Below are 24,013 nucleotides of genomic sequence, written 5' to 3' on the forward strand. Positions count from 1 at the left end.
TTATTTTAACTCACATTGTCGCGTTTTTTTTTAACATTCGGCGTGTGCGCTTACATATGCTGCTGCCCATTTGCGTTTGTCCGCGCTACGAAAACCGTAAGTTCGACTTGATTGACGTACTTAAAAAAGTATACGCGCCCTTTAAACATGACGCACAAGACGCTAGCAGTTTGTTTGTCATCAGCAGATTGTGCGTTCACATTTGCTGCCTTTTTTTGGTTCGATGACACATAGAAAAGAACAAACGCACTGTCATGCAAATAGCCGTTTAATTGCCGTACAAAATTTCAAGCTTTTGGATTGGTTTGTACATAAACATGGATGCGCCCACACGGCTTCAAATTCTTAGTGCGTGTATAACGGGGTGTTAGCGCTCTAGTCAATACATATAGGTCTATGGTTCCAACCTACACGCTTCATCAAGTTAAGCCCAGCTTATCCTGTTCCTTTTTTTCTCGCCTTCGCACACAATTGAGCCAAGCCCAACCACCAGTTTATCTTCAAGGCAGTACTTCAGCAGCATGTATTAGTCCAGCATTCTCCTGAAGATGATCAGAGCATACTGATTGAAATGTTAAGGCGACCAACACTACTCAAGAGAGATTTACACCTGGTGCAACCACAAAACCTCAACCTGATTATACTCAATCCATGCAGAGCAAATCCTACTAACGAAAATCAGCTGTTACTTTGTCCACATGTAAAGAAATCGTGCCCTTTTATCTACTTCTCTAGTGCTGAGGACACTAATTATCCAAACCTCTGTGAAGTTTAAACCCCAGGGGTCACCACATATTGCGTAACACAGTTGATTGGTAACTACTGCTCCTCAGGCGATTTTGTGCAGACAACGTACCAAAATCAAGAAACAAAAATGTGTAACCTGTTGATTTTGGTTGTGCTTGTCAAAATAATTGTGCACATGTTTTCTTTAAGATATTCATCCTTGGTAGTGCTATATTTGTAGAAGTCTCAGTACGTATGTACATGTACGAAGTTTCCAATTCTTTATTTCTCTTCAGCCGGGAGTAGAACAAATAGCCGATCCAGCTCCCCATCCACACTACGGTTACCCAACTTGGGCGTGAATGGGAGTGCAGCGAGTGCAGCGCGGAGGAGAAATAAGAGCGGGATACCAGTGCCTCGAAGCCAAGGAGCCAGTAGGGAGGCCAGCCCAAGCAGATACCAGTTTGGTGAGCTCCTTATACCCTCACCCCCCCCCCCCCCCAAAAAAAAAAAGACAGAAAAAGAAAACCTAAAAACCAAACAAATATTACCGAACTGTTTACTTTTTTTCAGGAGATTTTTCCTTTGGCTGCAAATTTTGTGAGGATGTCAACTTGTGTCCTAGCCTTTAGTTAACACTTTGTAGCAACCATGTCAGTGTCTGTAAATAATTTTTTGTGATACACTGGAAGTTCAGGAGGTTTTCAGATGCAGTTTTCTCGAATTATGACTTCATCTCAGAGGGAAATATTTCACAGGAAAAATGGTTCTTTTGATATGAACTTTATAATCAGTAGCTCTCAGACTGAAGTTAAACAATTAAAATTTGCATGCGTACGAATCCTTTATAATGCCTTTTAGAAAGAAGTGAGGTCTTTACCTATACATATTTATAATCAAATCCTTCCACGAAAGTCCAACAGACAGCTTCTAAGGGTTGTGTCACATGAGGCAATGTTTGCAGGGGTCGATTTCACAAAGAGTTAGGACTAGTCCTAACAGATATGAGTAAGACTAGTCTTAACTCTTTGTGAAATCCACCCTAGGCAATTTGGGAGGCAACCAACTAAAGTGCATGCTAACAAGACCACTTTGCTAGCAGCAGCACATGTGTCATTTTTCAAACAATGTCTTACAATCCTCAAGAAAAGGATGTGAACATTCAGCTGTGAATGCTCTTCTTTGAGATTGCCTGGAACTGTTTGCCTGTAAATTGCCTTGTGTGACCTGGCACTAACATTATCATGGTTTAATTGGTTCTACAGCATCGAGGGACCGACGTCTCAGTAATTCCTCCAATCAGGCGCAGCGTGAGGCTAACCATAAAGGCAACATCTTGACCCAGAGGGTCCTCGAGCCCGGTCAAGATGCGGAGACTGCCCTCGCCTTAGCTCTGGTAAGAATCTCATCAAATAACCTTAGCTAATCCCTCCCCTCCCTGAAATTAATCGAAAGGTCCACCAGTACATGTACATTTACATGTACCACTCTGGTTTGAGTTTGAAAGTTTCTATCCTACCAAGTTGATGAAACGATGTTTGGCACGTTGGCCAGAGAGTAAAGCAATCAAACTTAGCATAAGGCAAGATGCCAAATTTTGATTAGAATCCCACAATATGGGTGCTGAATTGATTCTGTTGAGTTAATATGGAATATTTTCTGTGCACTGGGATTTTAGAGTAAGTACTGCTGGCAACAGGGACTTATAAGTTCATAAAGGAGCACAATGCCTTTGAATCTCCAAAAATTTAAATGACTCCTTCTTCCATTGTCGCAACGGTGGTTGTTGACTTGGCGAAAATCAAAGGCATCAAAACGGGTGTAGAACTGATTTAGATCATTGGCGAAAGTGCGAGGGTCACTGGATGGAGTAAAGGTGTTAGTTCATTTTCCAAATAAAATAATAATAAAAAAGTCCTTTTTAAGAGAAACACCTGTGCAGTGTGTTGTGATTTGTGAATAGTGACTAAATTACATAAAAATGAGTCTAGAAATACAACTAGCGTAACATGGAGTCCGCCATTTTGTGGATTAAAAAATTTGGTTCCACAAATAAGCAGACCATGTTTTGTCATGAAACTTCACAAAAAACACTAAATTTCAGGGAATATTTATGTGAATCATTATATTCTACTTTTATAATATCTTTTCAACCTATCGGAAGGCAATATGCCCTTTTAATATAAACCAATAAAGAGATTTGCGGGCGGGAGTTGTCAACAGAGAAAAATTACAGACCCTCTAACATAACAAGAAGGCCAACTGTGATTTAGATTTGTGTAGGTCCCCCATTTCATAACCTCAACTCTCCCCTACCCTTCCCGGCACATTTAGTTTACTGCACTCAGATTCACAACTAAATATTTGTACTTCACTCTTCTGTAGCCATCTTTGTCTGATCCCCCAAATCCCGTCTACAATATCAATGTTCTATACAAGAATGGAACCAATCTGTTTGACCTTTTGACCTCAGTCTGATGTCATTCATTTGTTCAGATGGATTAAGCCTGGTTCATACTTCCTGTGAATGTAATGCGAAGCTAGTTTTAATCTCACAGTTCTGTTTTCACTGTGAATGTTTTGTGGGGTTGGAGCACAATTCGTCGTGTGCCCGGCAAAAGGACGTAAGGGAAAGTTCCCGGCAGAAGGACGTAAGCAATTTATGTTAAAATTTGTGTTTCAAGAATTATGAGCGGGAAAGTTTGGTAAATTTGTTGCCATGCAAAAGTCATTCTAGAAAGGTTAAAATCTGCATGGGGAATGGGGAAACATGTCTTCAGGGTAATTCTAGCAAAAGAACAAACAAAAATGACATATTTTTCATGTCAGGAGCCATTTTGTTGCTTACGTCCTTTTGTTACTGGGACGAACTACTTTATGTTCCCGGCAAAAGGGCGTAAGGCCTTACGCCCTTTTGCCGGGCACACGACGAATTATTCATTTTTAATTTGTGATGTCAAATTAGTTTTCCATTCACATGAAGTATAAAATGGACCAGGCTTTAACAAAAATGGCTGCAGAGTGATGAATGTTGATTTTAACAGTTGTCAAGAAAGTGCAAAAGTCAAATTTTTCTTGAGCGTAACATGCCTGTTACAATTTTAATTGTTCTTTAAAGTGCATAATTTTGCACGCCAGCGCTAGAAACACTGGTAGTAACTTTTAAACAATGAATTGTGTTGCAGTGTTAAGGACTAGCAAACTAACAGTAGATGAGATTTTAAAATGGTTTAGTAGCGTTGGAAGTTGTAGATGCAAGCCTTCTTGTTCTGGAGAGAGCAACTCAGTCTAGGTCGGTGATAGAAATTGGGCACTAAAATAGATCATGTTGGACTAAATTTCGGGTGGTGACTTGAGTTGACTTAAAGACAGTGGACACTATTGACAATTGTCAAAGACTAGTCTTCAAAGTCCCTGTATCTCAACATGCATAAAATAACAAACCTGTGAAAATTTGAGCTCAAATTGCGAGATAATAACGCACGAAAAAAACGCCCCTGTCACACGAGGTCATGAAATCAAATTCGTGGAAAATTACTTCTTTCCCAAAAACTACCTCACTTCAGAGGGAGCTGTTTCTCACAATGTTTTATACCATCAACCTCTCCCCATTACTCGTAATCAAGAAAAGGTTTTATGCTGATAATTGATTTGAGTAATTACCAATAGTGTCCACTGCCTTTAACTTAACCATAGTCACTTCTAGATGTTGACCGCAAGCTGTGTGGTTTGATAAGCTAGTCCAATCTGATCAACCTAGCCCCTGTTTCTCTAGTCAAATTTTTGCCAACATTTCCTTATACAAGCGTACGCTCCACAAACCACGATAACGAAACTCTAATTAACTAGTCGACCAGCTACATGTACATGCATTCAAGGGAAAAACAATAGTTGACGAAAAGTCAGCACCCGAGCTTGCTTTGAAATGTTTGTGTCAGTAAAAATGCTGAGGACTGTTGAGGATGAAAGAAATGTACATTATTTTTGCCAGGATATCAATTATATTTTGCTTTTCTTGTTGAGTTTTACATGTATATTTTCTGTAACCCTGTCCGTTCTTACAACAGCTCTTTTCCCTGTCAACAGTCTTTTCCACACACAAATGTTAGCCCGACCTGCACATAAAATATCTATATGTCAACACACATTTCCTATTTTATTTTTGATTTAATTTTTGTCCTTCTTGCATTTTTTTTGTTGGTTAAATTCTTTCCTGATGTGCTCACTACAGAGAAACATCCGAGTCCAATTTCATACCTAGATCTGCTTAAACACAAAAAGTACCTAAGCACAACAAAATTATCCCTACCGGAATAAGGATTCCAGCCAAAATACCATGTCACAAAATGCCATCTGTGACTGGTATTCGGCCAATTAATTTCTGCCAAGCAGAAAATGATTAAGCAATAATTTTCTGAGAATTTGAGATTAGACAGTGAAAAATGGACTAGACAAGGGCTGGAACCTGTAACCTCAGGATTAATGTGACTGTGCTCTACCAGTCCAACTGAGCTATATATAGCCCTATGTTGGTGGTCGCCCTATTTTGTCAATAGTTCGCGGGGGGGGGGGGGGGGGGGTGCCAGTCAATAGTCCAGTGAGGGTGGTGTGGTACTCTCACCAGCGTGTCCCTGGTTTGATACCTGGCTAATGCAATGTGAGTAGAATATGCATTGGTCCTCCCCTATACTGGGCCCTCTGGTTTCCCTCCCTCCGGAAAAAAATTAAACACTTTTAATTTTCTGGCTGTGGTCCATGTTCATAAGTAATTATGCCTCAACTGTCATCAACATCACTTCATCATTCATCATCCCCCCCCCTATCCAACTTCTCTCGATTTCTTCTCTTTAATTTCCCACCAAAGGAGGATGAAATTCTAGCCCTAGGCGGAGACAGCGACTTGCTGGACATTGACCATGAGCTCGTTGCCTCGATCGAAAACGAGCTGTTTTTGCGCAAAGTACAGGCAAGGAAAAAAAAAACAGTGTGAATGCTGAGAGAGTGAAAAAAAAGATACATAAATCGAACCCAGCAAACTATTGCCAGTGTGCTGCATGACTTTGGCTGCCCCGTGATACCTTTATAGCATTTTGTTAACGCTTTTGTGGACAGTTATGTTTTTGCACAAGGTTTACAGAATGGGGAGAGTTGCATGCCCCAGTGCCTCCTTGCCACTCCCTTACCCCTCCCCCCTCCTCCGACGTGGACTCAAATGTTCCCGGCCTGGTAGAGCTAGCGTTGGAGTTGTCGGCAGTGCCTCCTATGCATATCGTAGCAGGGAAAGGAATCCATCAACGACATTGACTTGTAGTACTGTGTAGAATCAATGTGGTTCCGTGGCCATTAACCTTTAAATATTTAATAGCACCGCCTTTATTATTTAAATAGCCATTGCAACCCAAAAGCAAGCATCAAATACCAAGCATTCTTTCTCTTGTATAGGTTGTCCTCTTCTTTTCCTTCTTTTCCTTCTTCGTTGTTATGAGAAATAAGCTAAATAGAAATAATTGTTGATATGTTTGCTGACGGTTAAGGGAAGGTTAGAATTTCACTGCAACCTTGACCCTCGTTGCCCCTTTGACCTTCATTGGTCCCGCCTATGTCAATATCATGCCCTCATGAAAAATCCATTAAATAGTTCAAAACGCAAGTGCCATCTACATGTATTCAGCAAGTTGCCTTGTCAAAGAATAACGTCCAAACTGTCAGTTTTCCCAAAGCAGAAGAAGGCCACCATCGTGGAAACCTCACCCCCACATATAGTCTTGGGTAGAGTTCATGAGATTCTTTTTATTATTTGGTTGGAGCTCCACCCCTGTGTGAAGAATTGCAGTGTATTTCAAGCCCCTTCCACTTTTATACCTCCTATAGGTTGATGTACAATGTGTTATGCAGTGTAGTAATTTTGTTTTGGAGTCGAGCTGTAGAGTCTACAACATTTATGGCATGTCATGGTCGAGCGGTTAAAAGCACCGGATTCAAGCTCTCGTGTTTGAACCGCAGAGTGTGTTCGAATCCCGGTCGTGACACTGGCTACGTAAAATTGGGGAGGCAGTGCTTTCTGTTCTACCGGTCAGGCTTCGTATTGATGATACCCAAGCCTACATCCGTATGGACTGTAAAAGGGGGTAAACCTGTTTCAGCCCTAGGAGTAGGTGGCAATGGCCTCTGGAAAAAATTAAGGTAGCCTACACCTTAAAGTGGCCTTCAGGCCTTGTGTGTCTGGCGGCGTGCATTAAAAAAAAACATACATGTTTTTGTATGATTTGGAAAAGAAGACGTACATAGTGAGGTTGTGACAACCTCTTCATTTAGCGTTGTGATTAATCACTTTTAGTCATGTGACCTCCTGTTCGAGAGTAGTCATGTGACAGCAGACCATCGTCGATAGGGGGGGGGGGGTGAGAGGAGGTCGTAGCCTGCGTCCCTGATCAGAGTTGGTTTGTATCTTGCCGAGTAGCTCACTTGGCTCAGGGAAGCCTTCAAGAATCTTTGAAGTGTTAAGCTCAGATTGTGTTTCCCTATCAGGGATTATTCATTTGCGTAGACATACATGTACATGACATATTCCCTTCGGATTATCGGCTGTATCTCAAAAACGCGACCACCTTTTGAAATCAAATGTGCAATGGTTTTATTTTATACGATTAAAACAATTGAGCGGTTCCAAAAAACAATTTGCCTTAAGTTTCAAAACTGTCTGTCTGGGATTGTTGATCAAAAACTTGCCTTGCATTTGGGAATGATGTACACGTATATTGAAAAATTGAATTCTTTTCTGAATGTCTGGGGAAGATTTATTTTCTTTTTTCTTTTCCGTTTCTTTTCCATTCTTTTTTTCTCTCCCCAATGGAAACCATTCTATCCCGCCCGCCCAGCTTGAATGCGGTGACCTTTTGTTATCTTGCCGAGTAGCTCACTTGGCTGAACTGTAGCCTTAAAATTGAATGAATTATAGCGGTACATGATATTATAATGATATGATGGAATGCCCTCTCGAAAGGTACATGTAGTATGAAATTTGAACTGCATCATGTTTACTAAAGAGAATTATAAAATGGCAAAGATTCATGCCATGGTGAAAGACAATTTTTTTTTTTCTTCTTTTTTTTCACAAGTTGTTGATGTTGTTTTGGGGGTTAAAGTTGCCTTTTATTGTTGTGGTTTTTGTTTTTGTTTTTTCTTAAACATGAAAAAAAAAAATGGTTTCCAGCACTGTTTGTTATTTAACCATTTGGGGTTTTAAGTTTTTTCCCCCACACTTGTCAGTTTCATCATGTACAAAAAAAACTCAAAAGAAATCTTGTATAACAACTGTTTTTTTTCATTCATTGGGAGGGGGGGGGGTGCCTGTAAACTGACAAATGTTCAATCTGTTCTGCTAAGTTCATCAAACAAGTTCCATTTTGTTTATATTGATTTATTTATTTATTTTTAATTTGTTTTTTTGCTAATTTAGTTTGTTTATTTTGTTTTTGGGAGGGATGCTTTTGTTTTTGAGACCTTCTAGTGAAGTTGACAAACCCTAAAATTCAAGTTTTTAAGAGGAAAACGCCTCATTCAAGTTTCATATTTTAGAATATTGGTGCTAAATTGTTGGGTTTATTTCCTCGGGAACTGCTTCAGAACAAACCAATGTTTTTTTATTAAATTTCTCAAAGGAGATGTTTGTGGTTCTACTAAAAACCTTCAGTGATTTTGTGTCAAATCTATCCAAACGCAGAACATTTATTTATTCAGTTTACGGTAACACCTTGATTACATGTATATATCTACTTTGCTGAAGAACCACATTGGAGCAGTGCTGACTGTACACTGAAACCTCTGAATCCCTATAAAGAGACCAGCATCGCAAGCGCTCTTCAGTCTCCTGATGATGACTATAGAGCCAGCTAGTCGAAACAGTGAGATCAATTAAGAACTCACTTGGCGGCAGTGAAGTTAATAAGGAGAAGTCCCCTCGAGTACACTAAGCGAAAGTAGGAGTCCGTCTGGTTTCCTTTATACATGTACATTAATAAGCAGGAGAGTTCTTTGCAGGACTTAGCAGTCTTCCAAATTCCGAAGGTCTACTCCGCAGCAGTAGAACAAAGTAGCAAGACAAGTTCTCAAAGAGAAAAAATCTACACAGCAAAGTAGAAACACATACACAGTGTTACCGCAATATGAAAATGAAAATTGACGCCTCACCATGCAATGCCTCAAAACCCACACAAAGTCTTTAAAATTGCACTGTTGTAACAAAGCAGAGAGAAGTCCTACATGTACACGCTTAGTGGGGCAGCCTTTTCTGCACTCTCATGAAATTCAAGTTGCTTTACAGTATAGCAGTAGAGCTTCTTGTAGTTATAACAGACACAGGCTAGAAACTAACTCAAAATTACACTAACCCAGCAACTAAGAGACTTTGACAACTGATGACATTCAGAGCATACTGATTGGAACGTTGAGTTGTCAACCACCGGTTCTTTTCAGAACCATACTACTCAAAAGAGATTTACACTTTGTGCTACCGCAAACCTCACTTAATGAAGCGCCTCCCGGGAGTAGCATTCAACCTGTGACAGATTATTTTATGGAGACATTGATTTTATGTCTGTGTCTTTGTTGCTGATTTGACAAACCGTGATCACAACTAAAATTTCTTTTGTTCACCATCTGTTCCACCCCTTATTACACCCAGGTAGTTTGACACAATGAGGTCACAGTATGTTAACCGCATTGTCTAAAGAGGGTATAATTTTGGTAATTATTCCAAAAAAGAATGACCTTAAAACTTGCTTAGTAAAGATGACCTCATTAGTACAAAGATATATTACACGCATCAGTTTGTGCACTGTACAGTCATGTCATAGTAATATTTTAATATAACTTCTTGGACTGTGTTTGAGTTGGCGATTTTTAACACCCAAAGTTTTCGGAGTTTTGAAAACAAAACATGTAAGTTCTCTTTAGAATCAAGACCAATACATTTTCCAAATCAAGAGAGACAATCATCACCAATTATCCCTCGAGTCTGTCAAAGCCTAGGATGTAGCCATTGGGATGCATTAGACCAGGTCTAACTCTCTATCTGTTGTACCTTTTAGTCCCAGCAGGCCAAAGCTACGCGGAGACGCTGGGATAGCTACTCAGATGACGAGAGTGAAACGTCAAGTGTCTGCTCTGTGGGATCCTTCGGCTCAGGCAGGGATCGGGCACTAGAGGTAAATGCGTCTTTCTGCAATTTCATTTGGACCCATACACAAAATGGTGCCTCTGATACAACTGTTTCAGAGTCTCGCCAAACAAAAAAACCTGAATTGAGGACATGAAAAGTTTGACGACTGAAACAGTTAGGAGCGACTGGATGCGCTAGAAGTCAAAAGATTGACTGTTGCAGTCATCCAGATTAACCCTGGAGCACCTTGGTTAACATAACGTCCGTCGATGTCGGTTTTTTCCCATTATCGATATATCGAAAATTTAATATCGAGTATACTCGATATATCGAGTATTTCCCGCGCGCAAGATGGAAGCCTAAAAACAGCACTTGGTATACTCATGAAGGTAGAAATATTTATACCATAGACTGACAGTTTAATAGGGTTACATTTCAACTTGTTTTTGTCTGATCCCCCGAACTTGTTTGTAGTCCAAACAATTTCAGATTGCGTAGTCCCGCCCCGATTATTTCTGGTTTTACAACAAAGTATGATCGCCGCTACCGCTGGCTTGGCCAATTGGTGAACGCTCACCACAATTCTCGATTCGTGATTGGCCATGATTGGCCGTCTCAAAATGACACAGAGCCTTTGTGAGCTGCGTGACTCGCCGACATTAAGGTGTCAGTTGCCGATGCATTGACGTAGATTAGTGTCAATCAAGTTGTCCGACGGGCGCGCGGACTACCTTTACGGTTGAAAATGGTTGAGATAATCATCGAAAAAAAATCACTAGAAAGTCCCGCAAAACACAGACCTACCACTCAGCGATCACAATATACAACGCACGCAGCATGCAGTCACATAGTCTCCAATAAAGGCTCGTAGTCTTTTTACTTTGCATTCTATAACCAAGGCAAGAAACATTGAATGCTAGAACGCCCTCTATTGTCGAAATAACGCAGTGCATCACGCGATACCGCCTTGACCAAAGACTGCATGTGTCTGCGCATGCTTGGGCAAACGGGTCTTCCCCCCGAATTGCAATAACCATACACGCTGGTGTGCACGCTTAAACCGTACAACAGCATAGTCTTCGCTGGTACGCACGCAATAGCCGCCGACAGCGTGGTCTGCGAAGCATATACATGTAGTTCCTCGGAAATGTTAGCTTGTTCACCGAAAACAACACAACGTGTAGGCTTTATTTGACCAAAATGACGCCATTACGATACCTTGGATTGATAGAAAGATTATTGTAAGATTGTTTTCTTCCTTGTTTTGTTTTGTCTTGTTGATTCGGGGAAGTTTTTGCGGGGTATTTTTGCAAAGTCAATAATGCTGTGATGAAGACGCATTGATTTTGATCACATGCACAATGGGAAGTTGCATCTTAAACAGCCGATAGGCTAGGGCAGCAGCGGCGGTTTCTTTTGAGGTTTTACAGTGCGCTCGCCGCGGGGTCGTGAACTTCTGCGGCGGGCCGGCGGCTGATGGCGAAAACACAAAGAACATGCAGACATACTTGCTTGTAAAACGTATTTTATTTAATAGGGCAACTCAAAATGATGAAACTACATAACGACGACGGCTTTTCTAATACTCAAACACAGATTTCTTTTAAATAATCGGACACTCTTTTGGTATTTTCGATATCATTTAGGAACATCGAAATTTTCAAAACATCGAAATGTTTCGATATATATCGAAAATCCGATATTACGATATGATTATAAAAGTGACATCGGCGATTTCGATGTCAAAAAAATATCGAGTTTTTGAGTATTTTCGATATATCGACGGACGTTAGGTTAACACGTCAAACTTTCCATGAGCCAAGCCAATGTAAATTTTATTTTAAGTTCGCCTGCCCGAAACAAAAAGTTATTTGGGTCGACCTAGAGTTGCTCCTAATCTATTTGGTTTGGTGCGACTCTGTCGCACCTGTCTGAAACAGCTGTTACTGTCTCAGCCATGTTCACACTGAAGATCTTTTGGGTTATTCCTGACCCAGTAAATGGGTAACTTGAGCATATTAAGTCCAGTGCGATCAGCCCAGTGAAATTTTACCTACCTACATGTACATGTAACTTAACCATTAATGGGTAGTTTCACCAGCCACCTTCTGACCAAGTGTAAACTAACGGGTCCCAATGTCATAAAGCTTTTAAGCATGAAAACTTGCTAAGCATAGACAAATCCTGCTTAACAGAAACTGGTTATCTGCCAAAATTTTATAAAAATAACATTCTTGCAGCTGGTGCCCCACTCAAGGGCAGGAATATAGCATCTAAGGGATCTGGGTGTTCCGTTTTCTTTTCTTTTCGTGAGAGCAGCTTTGGATCCGGAAAGTTTGAGGAATGGTACAAGTTTGCCAGAGCTGCCAACGTTTGCTTTTTGTACAATTATATTTACACTGACAATTTTGTGAATGAGATTTCTCAGTGCTCATCAATTTCTCGTAACTCTGTGCTAAATATCTGTTCGGTATCTGCAGGATGTGTCTGAAGTTCTGAATAAGATGGCGAGTCCAGGATGGTCGGAGAGGAAAGAAGGTCTGATAGGGATGCAGAATGTATTACAGAGTTCAAGACCTCTCAGGTAAGGGAACCAAAGATGCCGCATAAATTAACTTTATCACTGTAGCGCATTAAAGGCAGTGGACACTATTGGTAATTACTCAAAATAATTATAAAACCTTACTTGGTAACAAGCAATGGAGAGTACATATAAAACACTGTGAGAAATGGCTTTTTCTGAAGCAACATAGTTTTCGAGAAAGAAGTAATATTACACGTAAAAAGAACCCATTATTGTTTTGTATCAAACATTTAAAATGTTTCTGTCAGAAAAATTAAATTGCCAGAAAGTCACAGCAACCAAATTAAAAACGTTTCTTTTCCTTCTTCAGCCGGGCGGAATTAAAGAGAGCGCAGGACATCTTTACAAGAATGTTTGCAGACGCACATAGCAAAGTGAGTACAGGAGCAGTTTGGAAATGATTTTATATAATCGCTAGTACCAGTGGTGTTTATGTTTTAAATGCAGTGGACACTATTGGTAATTATACTCAAGATAATTATTAGCAGAAAACCTTTCTTGGTAAAGAGTAATTGTGAGCTGTTGATAGTATAAAACATTGTGAGAAACGGCTCCCTCTGAAGTAATGTAGTTTTTGAGAAAGAAGTAATTTCCCACGGATTTGATTTCGAGACCTCAGACTTAGAATTTGAGGTCTCGAAATCAAGCATATTCGTGTGCACGGGGTGTTTTTTCTTTCATTGTTATCTGCAACGTCGACAACCGATTGAGCTCAAATTTTCACAGGTTTGTTATTTTATGCATATGTTGAGATACACCAAGTGAGAAGACTGGTCTTCAACAATTACCAATAGTGTCCAGTGTCTTTAACGCTACATACGAAGTGTGGACCTGAGAGCAAAAGAAGTCCACCTAATATAGGGACTTGGAACACTATATGGACTTACACATGTCCAATGGCAAATGTCTTTCTCGTAGAATTTCAATGATGATTTTGTCTTGTATTTAACTGTTGTGAGACCATAGCGGCCACAAGCCGTAGTAAATTAACATAGCATCCCAATTTCTAAACACACAACTAAATTTTCTGTTTTGATGTTGTTTCTTTTGTTATTTTTTACTGACATAATTTGATTAAAGAAATTAACAATACTACATGTAGCATTGTCTTGGCGCTTAATGATGATAACACAGAAATGAATGGTCTCTAAAGGTCTATTTTTAAATGTTTTTATGCAAGTCACCAGACACACAAGGCCTGAAGGCCACTTCAAGGTTTGGGCTACAATTGTTTTTTTCCAGGACCATTGCCACCTACTCCTGGGGTTGTTTCAGAATTTTTATGTTATTTGGATTTTCTTTTTTCAGAATGTTTTATGTTATTACTGCCTTGTAGCATTTTTTGTAATTGTCTTTTTAAATTCGGAAACCCTCTGTATTGTAATGTTGTATTTTGAAAATTGCTTTTTTTCCCTTTGTATCTAGCGCTTTGAGGCCTTTTTGGCAAGTTGGCGCTTTATAAATATCTTTTTATTATTTTATTATTTATTACCCTTCTACCTTTTGTTTTTCACTAGGTATTCAGCCTTTTTCTAGAAACCGTTGTTGAATTTGTCATCGTTCACAAATCGGAACTCTCTGATTGGTTGTTTATCCTGATGACACGCCTCCTACTAAAGATGGGTGCTGACCTCTTGGGGTCAGTGCTGCATAAGGTTCAAAGGGCCTTAGATGTTGTCAGGTGAGTCGTCATTCTAACAAAGCCCATTTTCATAAAAGAAAAATTCTGCTTTGCAAATTTCTTGGCTAAGCAAGAAATGACGGGGATACCAATCGCAGCAACGGTAACTGTATGGTATTCTGGCTGGTACCCTATTTTCGCTATGCAAATTTTGTTTGTGCTAAGCAAGTTTCTGTGCTTACAGGCTTTATAAAATTTGGCCCAGGTCCTTCTAAAAATCACTCATCTGTTTGTGAAGAATACAGAGAAATAGATTGCCAATCAAGCAAGATACCAGTGCAGTGTAAATGCCCATGAATGTTATCATTTATTGTCTCTTTTTATGTATTGACCATATAAACACTAGCGTCATTTAAATGGGGCGCCCCGGCTAGAGGTCAAAAGAGGATTGCTCATTGGCCCATTCTATTCGTTTTCCATTGTGGAAGTGTTGTGGCCGAGCGGTTAAGAGCACCGAATTTAAACTCTGGTGTTTCTGACCAGCAGAGTGAGGGTTCTAATCCCCAGCCGTGACACTTGTGTCCTTAAGCAAGACGCTTAACCACTGCTTCGTCCTTCGGATTGGACGTAAAGCCCTTGGTCCCATGTGATGTGTAACGCATGTAAAAGAACCCAGTGCACTTATCGAAAAGAGAAGGGGTTCGCCCCGGTGTTCCTGGCTGTGGCTGCTTAATGCGCCGTAGCACCTTGTAAGCCCTTTATAAGGTGCTACATAATTGGGTCTCAGAATTCATCACTGCAGTAACCTATCTTTCTGAAAGTTTGTACATATAATCAGCGCCTTGAGTACATGCGCTATATAAGACCTTGATATTATTCCATTTATTTGTTATCGGATAACCATAATGAGTGCAGCCTGATAAGGTAATGCATACATAGATCAATTGAGTGAGATCGTGAATTTTGTTTTAACTTCTTCTTTTATAGGGAGGCATTTCCATACGACCACCAGTTTAAGATCCTAACAAGATTCATCGTGGATCAGACACAAACGCCAAATAATAAGGTAAGAAATTTCTTCACCACCCCTCCCCCCCTTTGCTCCCAAAGTTCATGTTTCTGTATCTTTCTGATAATGGAACCCCCCGAAAAAAAAAAATCCCCAAAGTGCCAAGCGCCGTAGTCTGAAGATGTACACATGTGAAGAGGAGATGAAAGAAAAGCTCAATTTGGCAATGTCTGGAAAAGTCATTAAGTCTGAGGGGAACTTTTGAGGGGACACCAGGGCAACAGAGGCCGTGGTCTCCATGGCTGACCTTGAATTCCAGAGATGTTATTATATAGAAACAAACCATACATCCTGTCTATGGAAGATTGAGAACTTGTACTTGGAATACCCCAGCAGGCTAATAATAATAAATAACGAAGTCTTATATAGCGCACGTATCTACCAAACAAGGTACTCAAGGCGCTGAGTATATACAATCTTTCAGAAAGATAGGTTATTGCAGTGATGAATTTTGAGACCCAATTAATTAGCACCTTATAAGGGTTTACAAGGTGCTACGGCGCATTAAGCAGCCACAGCCAAGAACACCGGGGCGAACCCCTTCTCTTTTCGATAAGTGCACTGGGTTCTTTTACATGCGTTACACAACACATGGGACCAACGGCTTTACGTCCCATACGAAGGACGAAGGACGAAGCAATGGTCAAGTGTCTTGCTTAAGGACACAAGTGTCACGGCTGGGGATTCAAACCCACACTCTGCTGATCAGAAACACCAGAGTTTTAATTCGGTGATCTTAACCGCTCGGCCACAACACTACCATGAGAGAGAGTGTGCACTGCTAACAAAAATGTATGTTGGCAATAAGAAACCAATCCTATTTTCGGACAACAATTCTCGTGTCACTCTCTGGAAAGTGTTTTTATTCAGATTTTGGGAATCACACAAGAAAAGTTTTCTTGAAATAAAATTTTGTTTTTGTTTTAATAATATATTAATAGTAAATTTACCCTAGTGTATATCTGATTGACTTTCCTCAGGTGAAAGTAGCTTTACTGCGATACATAGAGAACCTGTCTGAGCTCATGGATCCATCTCAATTTACCAACTCAAGCGAGACTCGACTGGCAGTCTCCAGAATTATCAGCTGGACTAAAGAAGCCAAGAATCCGGACGTCAGAAAGGTAGGCAGTAGAATCTTTGTAGCATGTCACGTCTGAAAGATTAAGCTCTGGTCTCAACCTCTGGTGTTTCTGATCTCCAGAGTTTGAGTTCTGGGCCCATTTTCATGGCTCTGCTCAACATACATGTACATGTATGCAAAGAGTCGCAGCTTACAGAAGCAGAAAATTCTGTGCTTACGTGAAGCGTATTTCACAGAATAGCAGGGAAGTTGTGCTTGTGCGCGGGCATACTCCTTGTCCTTGTCTATAGGAATTCTTCGCTTCCACAGCTAGCGGAGAATGGTGATTATAGGTGCAGAAATCAATGGTAAGCAGAGCTATGAAATTGGGTCCTGCTCATGGGAATTTTTTCCTACATGCAGCACAACATACTTTACCATAACTGCATTGTCCTTCAGATCGGACATTAAGCCATAGATTCATGTGGTCTAGGATTGGCGGTGCCCGTTACAGAATCTAGAACACTTATTCAGAGTAGCGGTTAACCCTGGTGTTTTTGGTTCACATACATTAGCAAGCACCCTTGTTTAAAGGTTTCTTTAGACTTGCAAGCTACAATGATTAAGTTCACTTACATGTATAATGCATCCTTTCTGGCGTGGTTGGCTTGTGCGTAAAGCGCTCCCCTCTCACCAAGGTGACCCCGGTTCGATACCCAGCCAGGGTCATACATGTATGTGAGTTTAGTTGTGCGTTGGTTCTCTGCTGTGCCACAAGGGTTTTCCACACCATCTGGTTTTCCTCCCTCTGGAAAAATCAAAAACGTTCGATCTTGGCTGTGCTCATAATGGGTTGATGTGGCTGGCAGCCAAAGGCGCCCTTGCATGTCTGCTTCTCGAACACGCTGTAGCCGCGTCCTTCACAAATCAGCTCTTACCTGCGAGTATGGATGATTAGCCCCCCAAGTTATTATTGTTATTGTTATTATTGTTATTGTTATTATTCTTTCATTACCAGAAATGTATAATAACAACAATAACAAACGAGCATCTTGTACCAGAGGTTTGAAGTACGAGTCCACACATTAATTTCAAAAGCTGTGTTTGAAGTCAAGATTTGTAAATTCTCTCTTATTTGTTACAGGCTTCACAGTCAGTTTTGATTTCGCTGTTTGAGCTCAACACGCCTGAGTTCAGTTCAATGCTGTCTGTGCTACCCAAGACATTCCAGGTACCCAGTTGAACCCCAGTAATACCCGGTAGAGCCCAGTAGGTCAATGTAAAACCAACAGGACATACCCTATTGAACCCAGTTTACCCAGAAACTCCTAGTGTATAAATATTTATGATGTTTTTTTTTTTTTTTTTTTTTTTTTTTTAGGTAGATAGAACCAATTCATGTCTGGTTTTGCATCCCAACTTCATTGCATGTGAATGAAAAAAAAAATAGATTTTTATGTTTTTGTTTAGATCATTAGATTGTTTTGTTTTTCGTTATGTTTTTTTACGTTTTTTTGTTTCTTTTTATAAGACAGTTGTTATCAGGTATTGTATGTATTTTTATTTTTGAAATTTGCTTGCCTATTCCCTCGCTTGCTGCTTGCCAACTTTTACAGTCTTTCCTCAATACAGTTTGTAGTGAGTAGCTTTGCATCTTGGATTAAACATCACTCAATCAAGATTTACTTAATTTTTGAAGAAAAAAAAAAGTCTTACAAATTCGGTGTGTTAATAAGGGCCTCCCAAAAATTTCCATTTCTGAACGCAATAGAAAGTAAAAACAATATTTACCTGAAGGTGAACATACGTTATTATCTTCAGTTTCAATGTAGGGTCATAGATTTGTTGTCATCTACATGTACATGTAGGTAATGCTGGTTTATAGGCAAAAAGATCAAGAATTATACCCCAAAAGTCACATCTATTAGTGTCAGCTGAATACATTGTGTATTTGTTGAGAAAACAGCAAACAAAATATTTATTTTCCTTTTTCACACGAATGTCAAATCCATCCATGTTTAGCCAGGTGACAGCGAGTACCAAAGCATCTCTGGCCTCATGTTTAGCCAGGTGACAGCGAGTACCAAACGCATCTCTGGCCTCATGTTTAGCCAGGTGACAGCGAGTACCAAACGCATCTCTGGCCTTATGTTTAGCCAGGTGACAGCGCGTACCAAAGCATCTCTGGCCTCATGTTTAGCCAGGTGACAGCGAGTACCAAACGCATCTCTGGCCTCATGTTTAGCCAGGTGACAGCAAGTACCAAACGCATCTCTGGTCTCATGTTTAGCCAGGTGACAGCGAGTACCAAACGCATCTCTGGCCTTATGTTTAGCCAGGTGACAGCGAGTACCAAACGCATCTCTGGCCTCATGTTTAGCCAGGTGACAGCGAGTACCAAACGCATCTCTGGTCTTATGTTTAGCCAGGTGACAGCAAGTACCAAACGCATCTCTGGCATTATGTTTAGCCAGGTGACAGTGAGTAATAAACGCATCTCTGGCCTCATGTTTAGCCAGGTGACGGCGAGTACCAAATGCTGGAACAATATTTAATAATAAATCTTACCCCACAAATCCACGTATTTAAAATATTTTTAAATACAACAATTACCATTAATGAAACTTCTCGTTTATGTAAATGGTTTTAAAGTGAAGAAAAAAAAATTACTGTCATGCATCAAGTTGTTGAGAGTTTTAAAATCGCGCTTCTAATCACTTCAACAGCATGAAGCTTTCGTCTTCAGACACAAGCACCGTCCAAGCAGATCAAATGAAAATTATTATATAAACAACTTCTTCTGCAAACCCTGACAGTTTTTCTCTGCTGTTTGGCATTTGTACCAACCCCCCCTTAATCTACTGTCAGTGTTGATGTTTTATTCAATGAAGTTTGTTCAGTTCTCAACAATATCCCACACTTTGGTCCAATAAGCTCCTGGTGCACTCTTCCATTAAGCTGTTAACGATATTATCTGTCTTTTACTCGGGGGGGGGGGGGGGGGGGGGGTAAATTAACTTTTCATTTTAAAATATGCACCGAACTAAAGATTAAAAAAAAAATTCCCCTTTAGCTTCCGAATCTCTGTTATTGACTGAATTCCGGCAGTAAAACCAACTTTAATTACATGTTAACCAGGACACTTAAAAATAGTCTTCACCACTATTGATAAAAATATAATTTATTTTGGCAATTTCAAATTCCTCACTCCTTTTGTTTATTTCCTTCGCTGCAGCAAATCTGTTCATTCGTACTTCCTTGCACAAACCACTCGCACTTCTCCCACTTTTTAGTTGGTGCTTGTTTTTTCATTTGCAAATCACGACAGTTGTTTTTTGTATTTTATTTTCTCTCTGCATTTCATCCAATTTCCTTCTTGTTTGGACTCTTCTGTTTTTGACCTGTCTTCTTCTACTCCTTCGATAGGATTGATTTTTGTCTCAAACTTTGTGTCATGAATTACATTGCAGATGAGAACAATAATAACATTGTTGAAATGTCTCAGATATTTTATATCTTGGATATTTTTCCCGAATCTTTTCCTGAACGTGAAGTAACCCTTTGTTGTTTTTTTGTGATGGTGGCATACATGATGTTTGTGTGATTTTTTTCCCCAAAGTTGTAAATTCCTTTTTTTGTTTTTTATTGTCTGGTACAATTCTCTCTCATTCAATTTGTTTGATGTTTTTCAAAAATTATCCTATAAGTGTGCTCTAATTGATGCAAATTTATTTCGGAACAATACTTTTTTTTCCACTCAAACAAGTGTTTCTAAACAACTTTATTAGCCAAAGAAAGTTTGTTGAAAATTATTACAAAAAGTACCCTTTAAATTATCACATCTCAGTAGAGATTTGTTTTCTTCCCATTATCATTTCCCCTATTGCTTTGCAACATAGTTTGCTCTGATCTTTAGAGTTAGGTACTATTACTGAGAATTGTAGAGCCGTTAGACCCTGTAGATGTTTTGAATGAAGTTGTAAACTTCACCAATTCTGCAGTGATAACGTTTCAAGCTCTACGCAGCCTCACTTAGACATAGACCACTACTCATAAGACATTTATCAACACCCTGTCTATATGTTTGACCTATTTTTACAGGTTTTTGTGTAGGGATTCTTAAATCTTGTTTTTGTTGGTATATTGGATAATCTTGAGAAATGTTTTTACCCCACTCTGGGTCTACCCGCATGCTTCATATACCGTGCCTTTCTCTCGAAACCCCTTCTCTAGGACGGTGCCACCAAGCTCTTACATAATCACCTTCGCAACGCTACGGTCAATGAAAACGAGGTAAATCTGTGCATGGGGTATGCGGTGGTGGTGATAATTGGTGTCGGGGTGCCAGATTTTTTAAACGCATGACTAGCTAGAAAAAACACAAACCGGTTCCCGTTTTTTTTGCAAGCCCTTTTTTGTACTGCTCTTAATGCATTTCCCATCGTTTGCAGACTGGTTACCTGATGTATGATTAACATCACCGTTACCTTCCACCCTTTGTGTATATATATACATCTTGCCACCCTGACAACTTCCATTATTTCCCTTTTGCAGTTGAAAGTCATTTTTTGTCGATTTAGATGTGGGAAGTTCAATGTGTTTTTTTCCTTGTCCAGCTCGCCCATTGATTCCTGTCAATGTTTCCTTCCAGTCTTTCCATCCTACCTTTACTTGTTTCCATCCATTCTTCATAAGTTTCCTCCATTCATCAGCTAATTCCTCTATTCTGCAGAAGTTCTGCAGCAAATTTATTCATTCTGCGGCAGTTTTTTGTCCATTCTGCAGCAGGTTGTTTTCCATCACCAGTTTCCTTCATTCATCAGCATTTTCCTCCATCACAGCACTTTCCTCCATTCATCAGCATTTTCCTCTATTCTGCAGCAAATTTCTCCGTTCTGTGGCAGTTTTTCTCCATTCTGCAGCAGTTTTTTCCATCCCAGTTTCGTTCATTCATCAGCATTTTCTCTATTCATCAGCAACTTCCTCTATTCTGCAGAAGTTTTCTTCATTCTACAGCAAATTGCTCCATTTCTGCAGCAGTTTCCTCCATTCTGCAGCAGTTTCCTTCACTCTTCACCATTACATCATTATCATTCCATGATGCACTCTACATTTGTAAATCAATTTTCCAATCATTCTATGTATGCCTTCCCCTTTAAAATGTCTTTCATTGACACCCGTTTTTTACTCATTAGCATTTCAGTTACTCCTTACCAATCCCTTTTCCTGACAAACCCAGACTTTTAGTGTTACATGTACAATGTATTAGTGAATAATCACTTTTCCTGGGAAAAGGGTTGTTCCATTTTATTAACCAGAGCGTTCCACAGGAACATTTTGAAGGACCACAGAGACCAGTTCTAGAAAAGAATTGCTTTGTAATGAGTTTTTCCTGATTTCTGGAATACTTTTGTTGTGAATCTCCTTTTTTTAAATATTTTTGTTTTGCCTTCAAACTTTTTGAAAGGCACACACTTGGAATGAAAGATGGAGAGACTTGTTCCCCGTGTTAGTTCCGGTTCTCTTTTTATGATGACTTAAAATAGTCGGGGGAAACCCCTTAAAATTAAACAATTAGGTGAGGTGTACGGTAGCACCATGTGTAAATCTCTTTTGAGTAGAGAAGAATGTGGTTGACAGCTCAACATTTTTCGATCTGTATGATCTGATTGTCTTCTCTGTTTACACATGTTACAAACCTCACCTTACATGTACATGTATTTAAAGGCAGTGGACACTATTGGTAATTACTCATAATAATTGTTAGCCTAAAACCTTTTTTGGTAACAAGTAATGGGGAGCTGTTGACGGTATAAACCATTGTGAGAAAGAAGTAATTTACCACAAATTTGATTTCGAGATATCAGATTTAGAATTTGACGTCTCGAAATCAAGCATATGAAAGCACACAACTTCGTGTGACAGGGGTGTTTTTTCCTTCATTATTATCAACTTTGATGACCAATTGAGCTAAAATTGTTCACAGGTTTGTTTTTTTTTTTGCATATGTTGAGATTCACAAAGTGAGAAGACTGGTCTTTGGCAATGGCCAATAAGTGTTCACTGTCTTTAACTTCCACCAAGCAAAGTTTCAATTTCTAATTTAAAATGAAACAATTAGTTCAATTAGTTTTTGTCCTTTTCAATTCAAGATTGTCAGGATTTTTCTACGATCACTTCCCCTTTTACTCTTTGCCACTTTTTACTCTTTGTGAAACTGCAGACCTGTCCTGAAATGTTCACACATCTCTCTGCCGTTACCTTATTCTTCTATTTATACCTAAATCATACCATCTCCTTTTTTTTGTAATCCTCCCATCCGAGTGAATGTGTGTACAATGCATTAGGCCAAAACCCTGGCTGAGAAAAGTGCCCATAACATTCATTATGTTTTTGCAGTTTGTAGACATGTTAAGTTTTAAATGGTAGCAATGTGTTAGAAGTACCTAACATGAGTAACTAACTCCAATAGTGTGCACAAAGTAGGTCTACATGTAGTTACATGTAGTTACGCATGTATTCACCATCACACTTAACACTAGCACTAATTAAAAGGACATTTTACAGGCATGATATTTATACTGCACAAATACCTTCTGACGAAGGTCCAGTTTGAAATGAAAGATAATGGCATTTCCCCTACTTGTTTTATATTAAATGGTCTTTTTCCAGACCGGACCTTAGTCAGAGGCTTAAATTAAGATATAAAGTAATTTTTGCCAATTCAATAACATAAAAAAAAAAAAAACTGTGGTATCTCGTATCGCTTTTGTATCAAATGGAAACATTTGTTGTGGTTACATCCAGGCCCTTAATTGAGATTCAATGTTTTGACAATTTCATACCACTGACACTGACACTGACACTGACACTGACACTGACACTGACACTGACACTGACACCTTTGATATGTATGTACATGTAAGTCAGCTTTTGTGTTTGATCAAATGTTGCCAACGACCAAATATCAATATCATGCCTGTTGTTTGTGCCCATGGAAATGAAATGTACATGTAGAGTTGTTGTGTACATGTATGTGACATGTACATGTGTGTGTACTTTATGTAGTTGATGTTTATAATTTGAGTTTTCAGTATTTTTGTTTTAATGATCTTAGTTATTTTTTTATTTTGTTTAGTTGTTAGGTGTAACACTCGTAGTAGTCATATAACACTGCACACACTAATCCCATTACATGTACATGTATGTATGTGTAGTGAATTGAATTGCACGCCTCACTAATGTCTAACAGTGGTAGAGTGACATATCCATTGTAAGACAGTGTACACCATTGGCTAAGGAATGCGTTTGTGGAAGAGAAGCTTGAAGGAACAGGGTTGGGGAAGACATGTCGACGTCATCAACACCCTGTATGGAGGTTTGGTATTAACCTGGTATGTTCTTTAGGGTTGTCTTCTCGTTGAAACCAAGGACTTAAAGGCAGTGGACACTATTGGTAATTACTCAAAATAATTATTAGCATAAAACCTTACTTGGTAACGAGTAACGGGGAGAGTTTGATAGTAGAAAACATCATGAGAAACGGCTCCCTCTGAAGTGCCGTAGTTTTCGAGAAAGAAGTAATTTTCCTAGAATTTGATTTTGAGACCTCAGATTTAGAACTTGAGGGCTCGAAATCAACCATCTAAGCGCACACAACTTCGTGTGACAAGGGTGTTTTTTTCTTTCATTATTATCTCGCAAGTTCGATGACCGATTGAGCTCAAATTTACACGGGTTGCATAGACCTCCACTAATGACCTCATTGCCATAGTGTATACTAACTGCTT

The 24,013-nt window shown here is 39.5% G+C and overlaps 1 protein-coding gene across 13 annotated transcripts in view; it reads left to right on the top strand.

Annotated features, from left to right (window-relative positions):
- The window catches only part of LOC117288206 (CLIP-associating protein 1-like), a 101,779-nt gene that overhangs the window by 63,473 nt on the left and 14,293 nt on the right, over positions 1-24,013 (top strand). For 11 of the 13 annotated variants that reach the window (XM_033768958.1, XM_033768964.1, XM_033768967.1 and 8 more), the window contains 11 exons: positions 1,023-1,193; positions 1,992-2,122; positions 5,591-5,692; positions 9,816-9,932; positions 12,367-12,470; positions 12,781-12,844; positions 13,988-14,151; positions 15,079-15,157; positions 16,141-16,284; positions 17,368-17,454; positions 20,457-20,516. In XM_033768958.1, coding sequence (XP_033624849.1) covers positions 1,023-1,193; positions 1,992-2,122; positions 5,591-5,692; positions 9,816-9,932; positions 12,367-12,470; positions 12,781-12,844; positions 13,988-14,151; positions 15,079-15,157; positions 16,141-16,284; positions 17,368-17,454; positions 20,457-20,516 — 1,223 coding nt within the window. The remainder of the gene's footprint in view (positions 1-1,022; positions 1,194-1,991; positions 2,123-5,590; positions 5,693-9,815; positions 9,933-12,366; positions 12,471-12,780; positions 12,845-13,987; positions 14,152-15,078; positions 15,158-16,140; positions 16,285-17,367; positions 17,455-20,456; positions 20,517-24,013) is intronic. The other 2 variants (XM_033768966.1, XM_033768968.1) reach the window with 2 other exon arrangements.

The sequence above is a fragment of the Asterias rubens genome, chromosome 3, assembly GCF_902459465.1.
Source record: "Asterias rubens chromosome 3, eAstRub1.3, whole genome shotgun sequence".
Lineage (NCBI taxonomy): Eukaryota > Metazoa > Echinodermata > Asteroidea > Forcipulatida > Asteriidae > Asterias > Asterias rubens.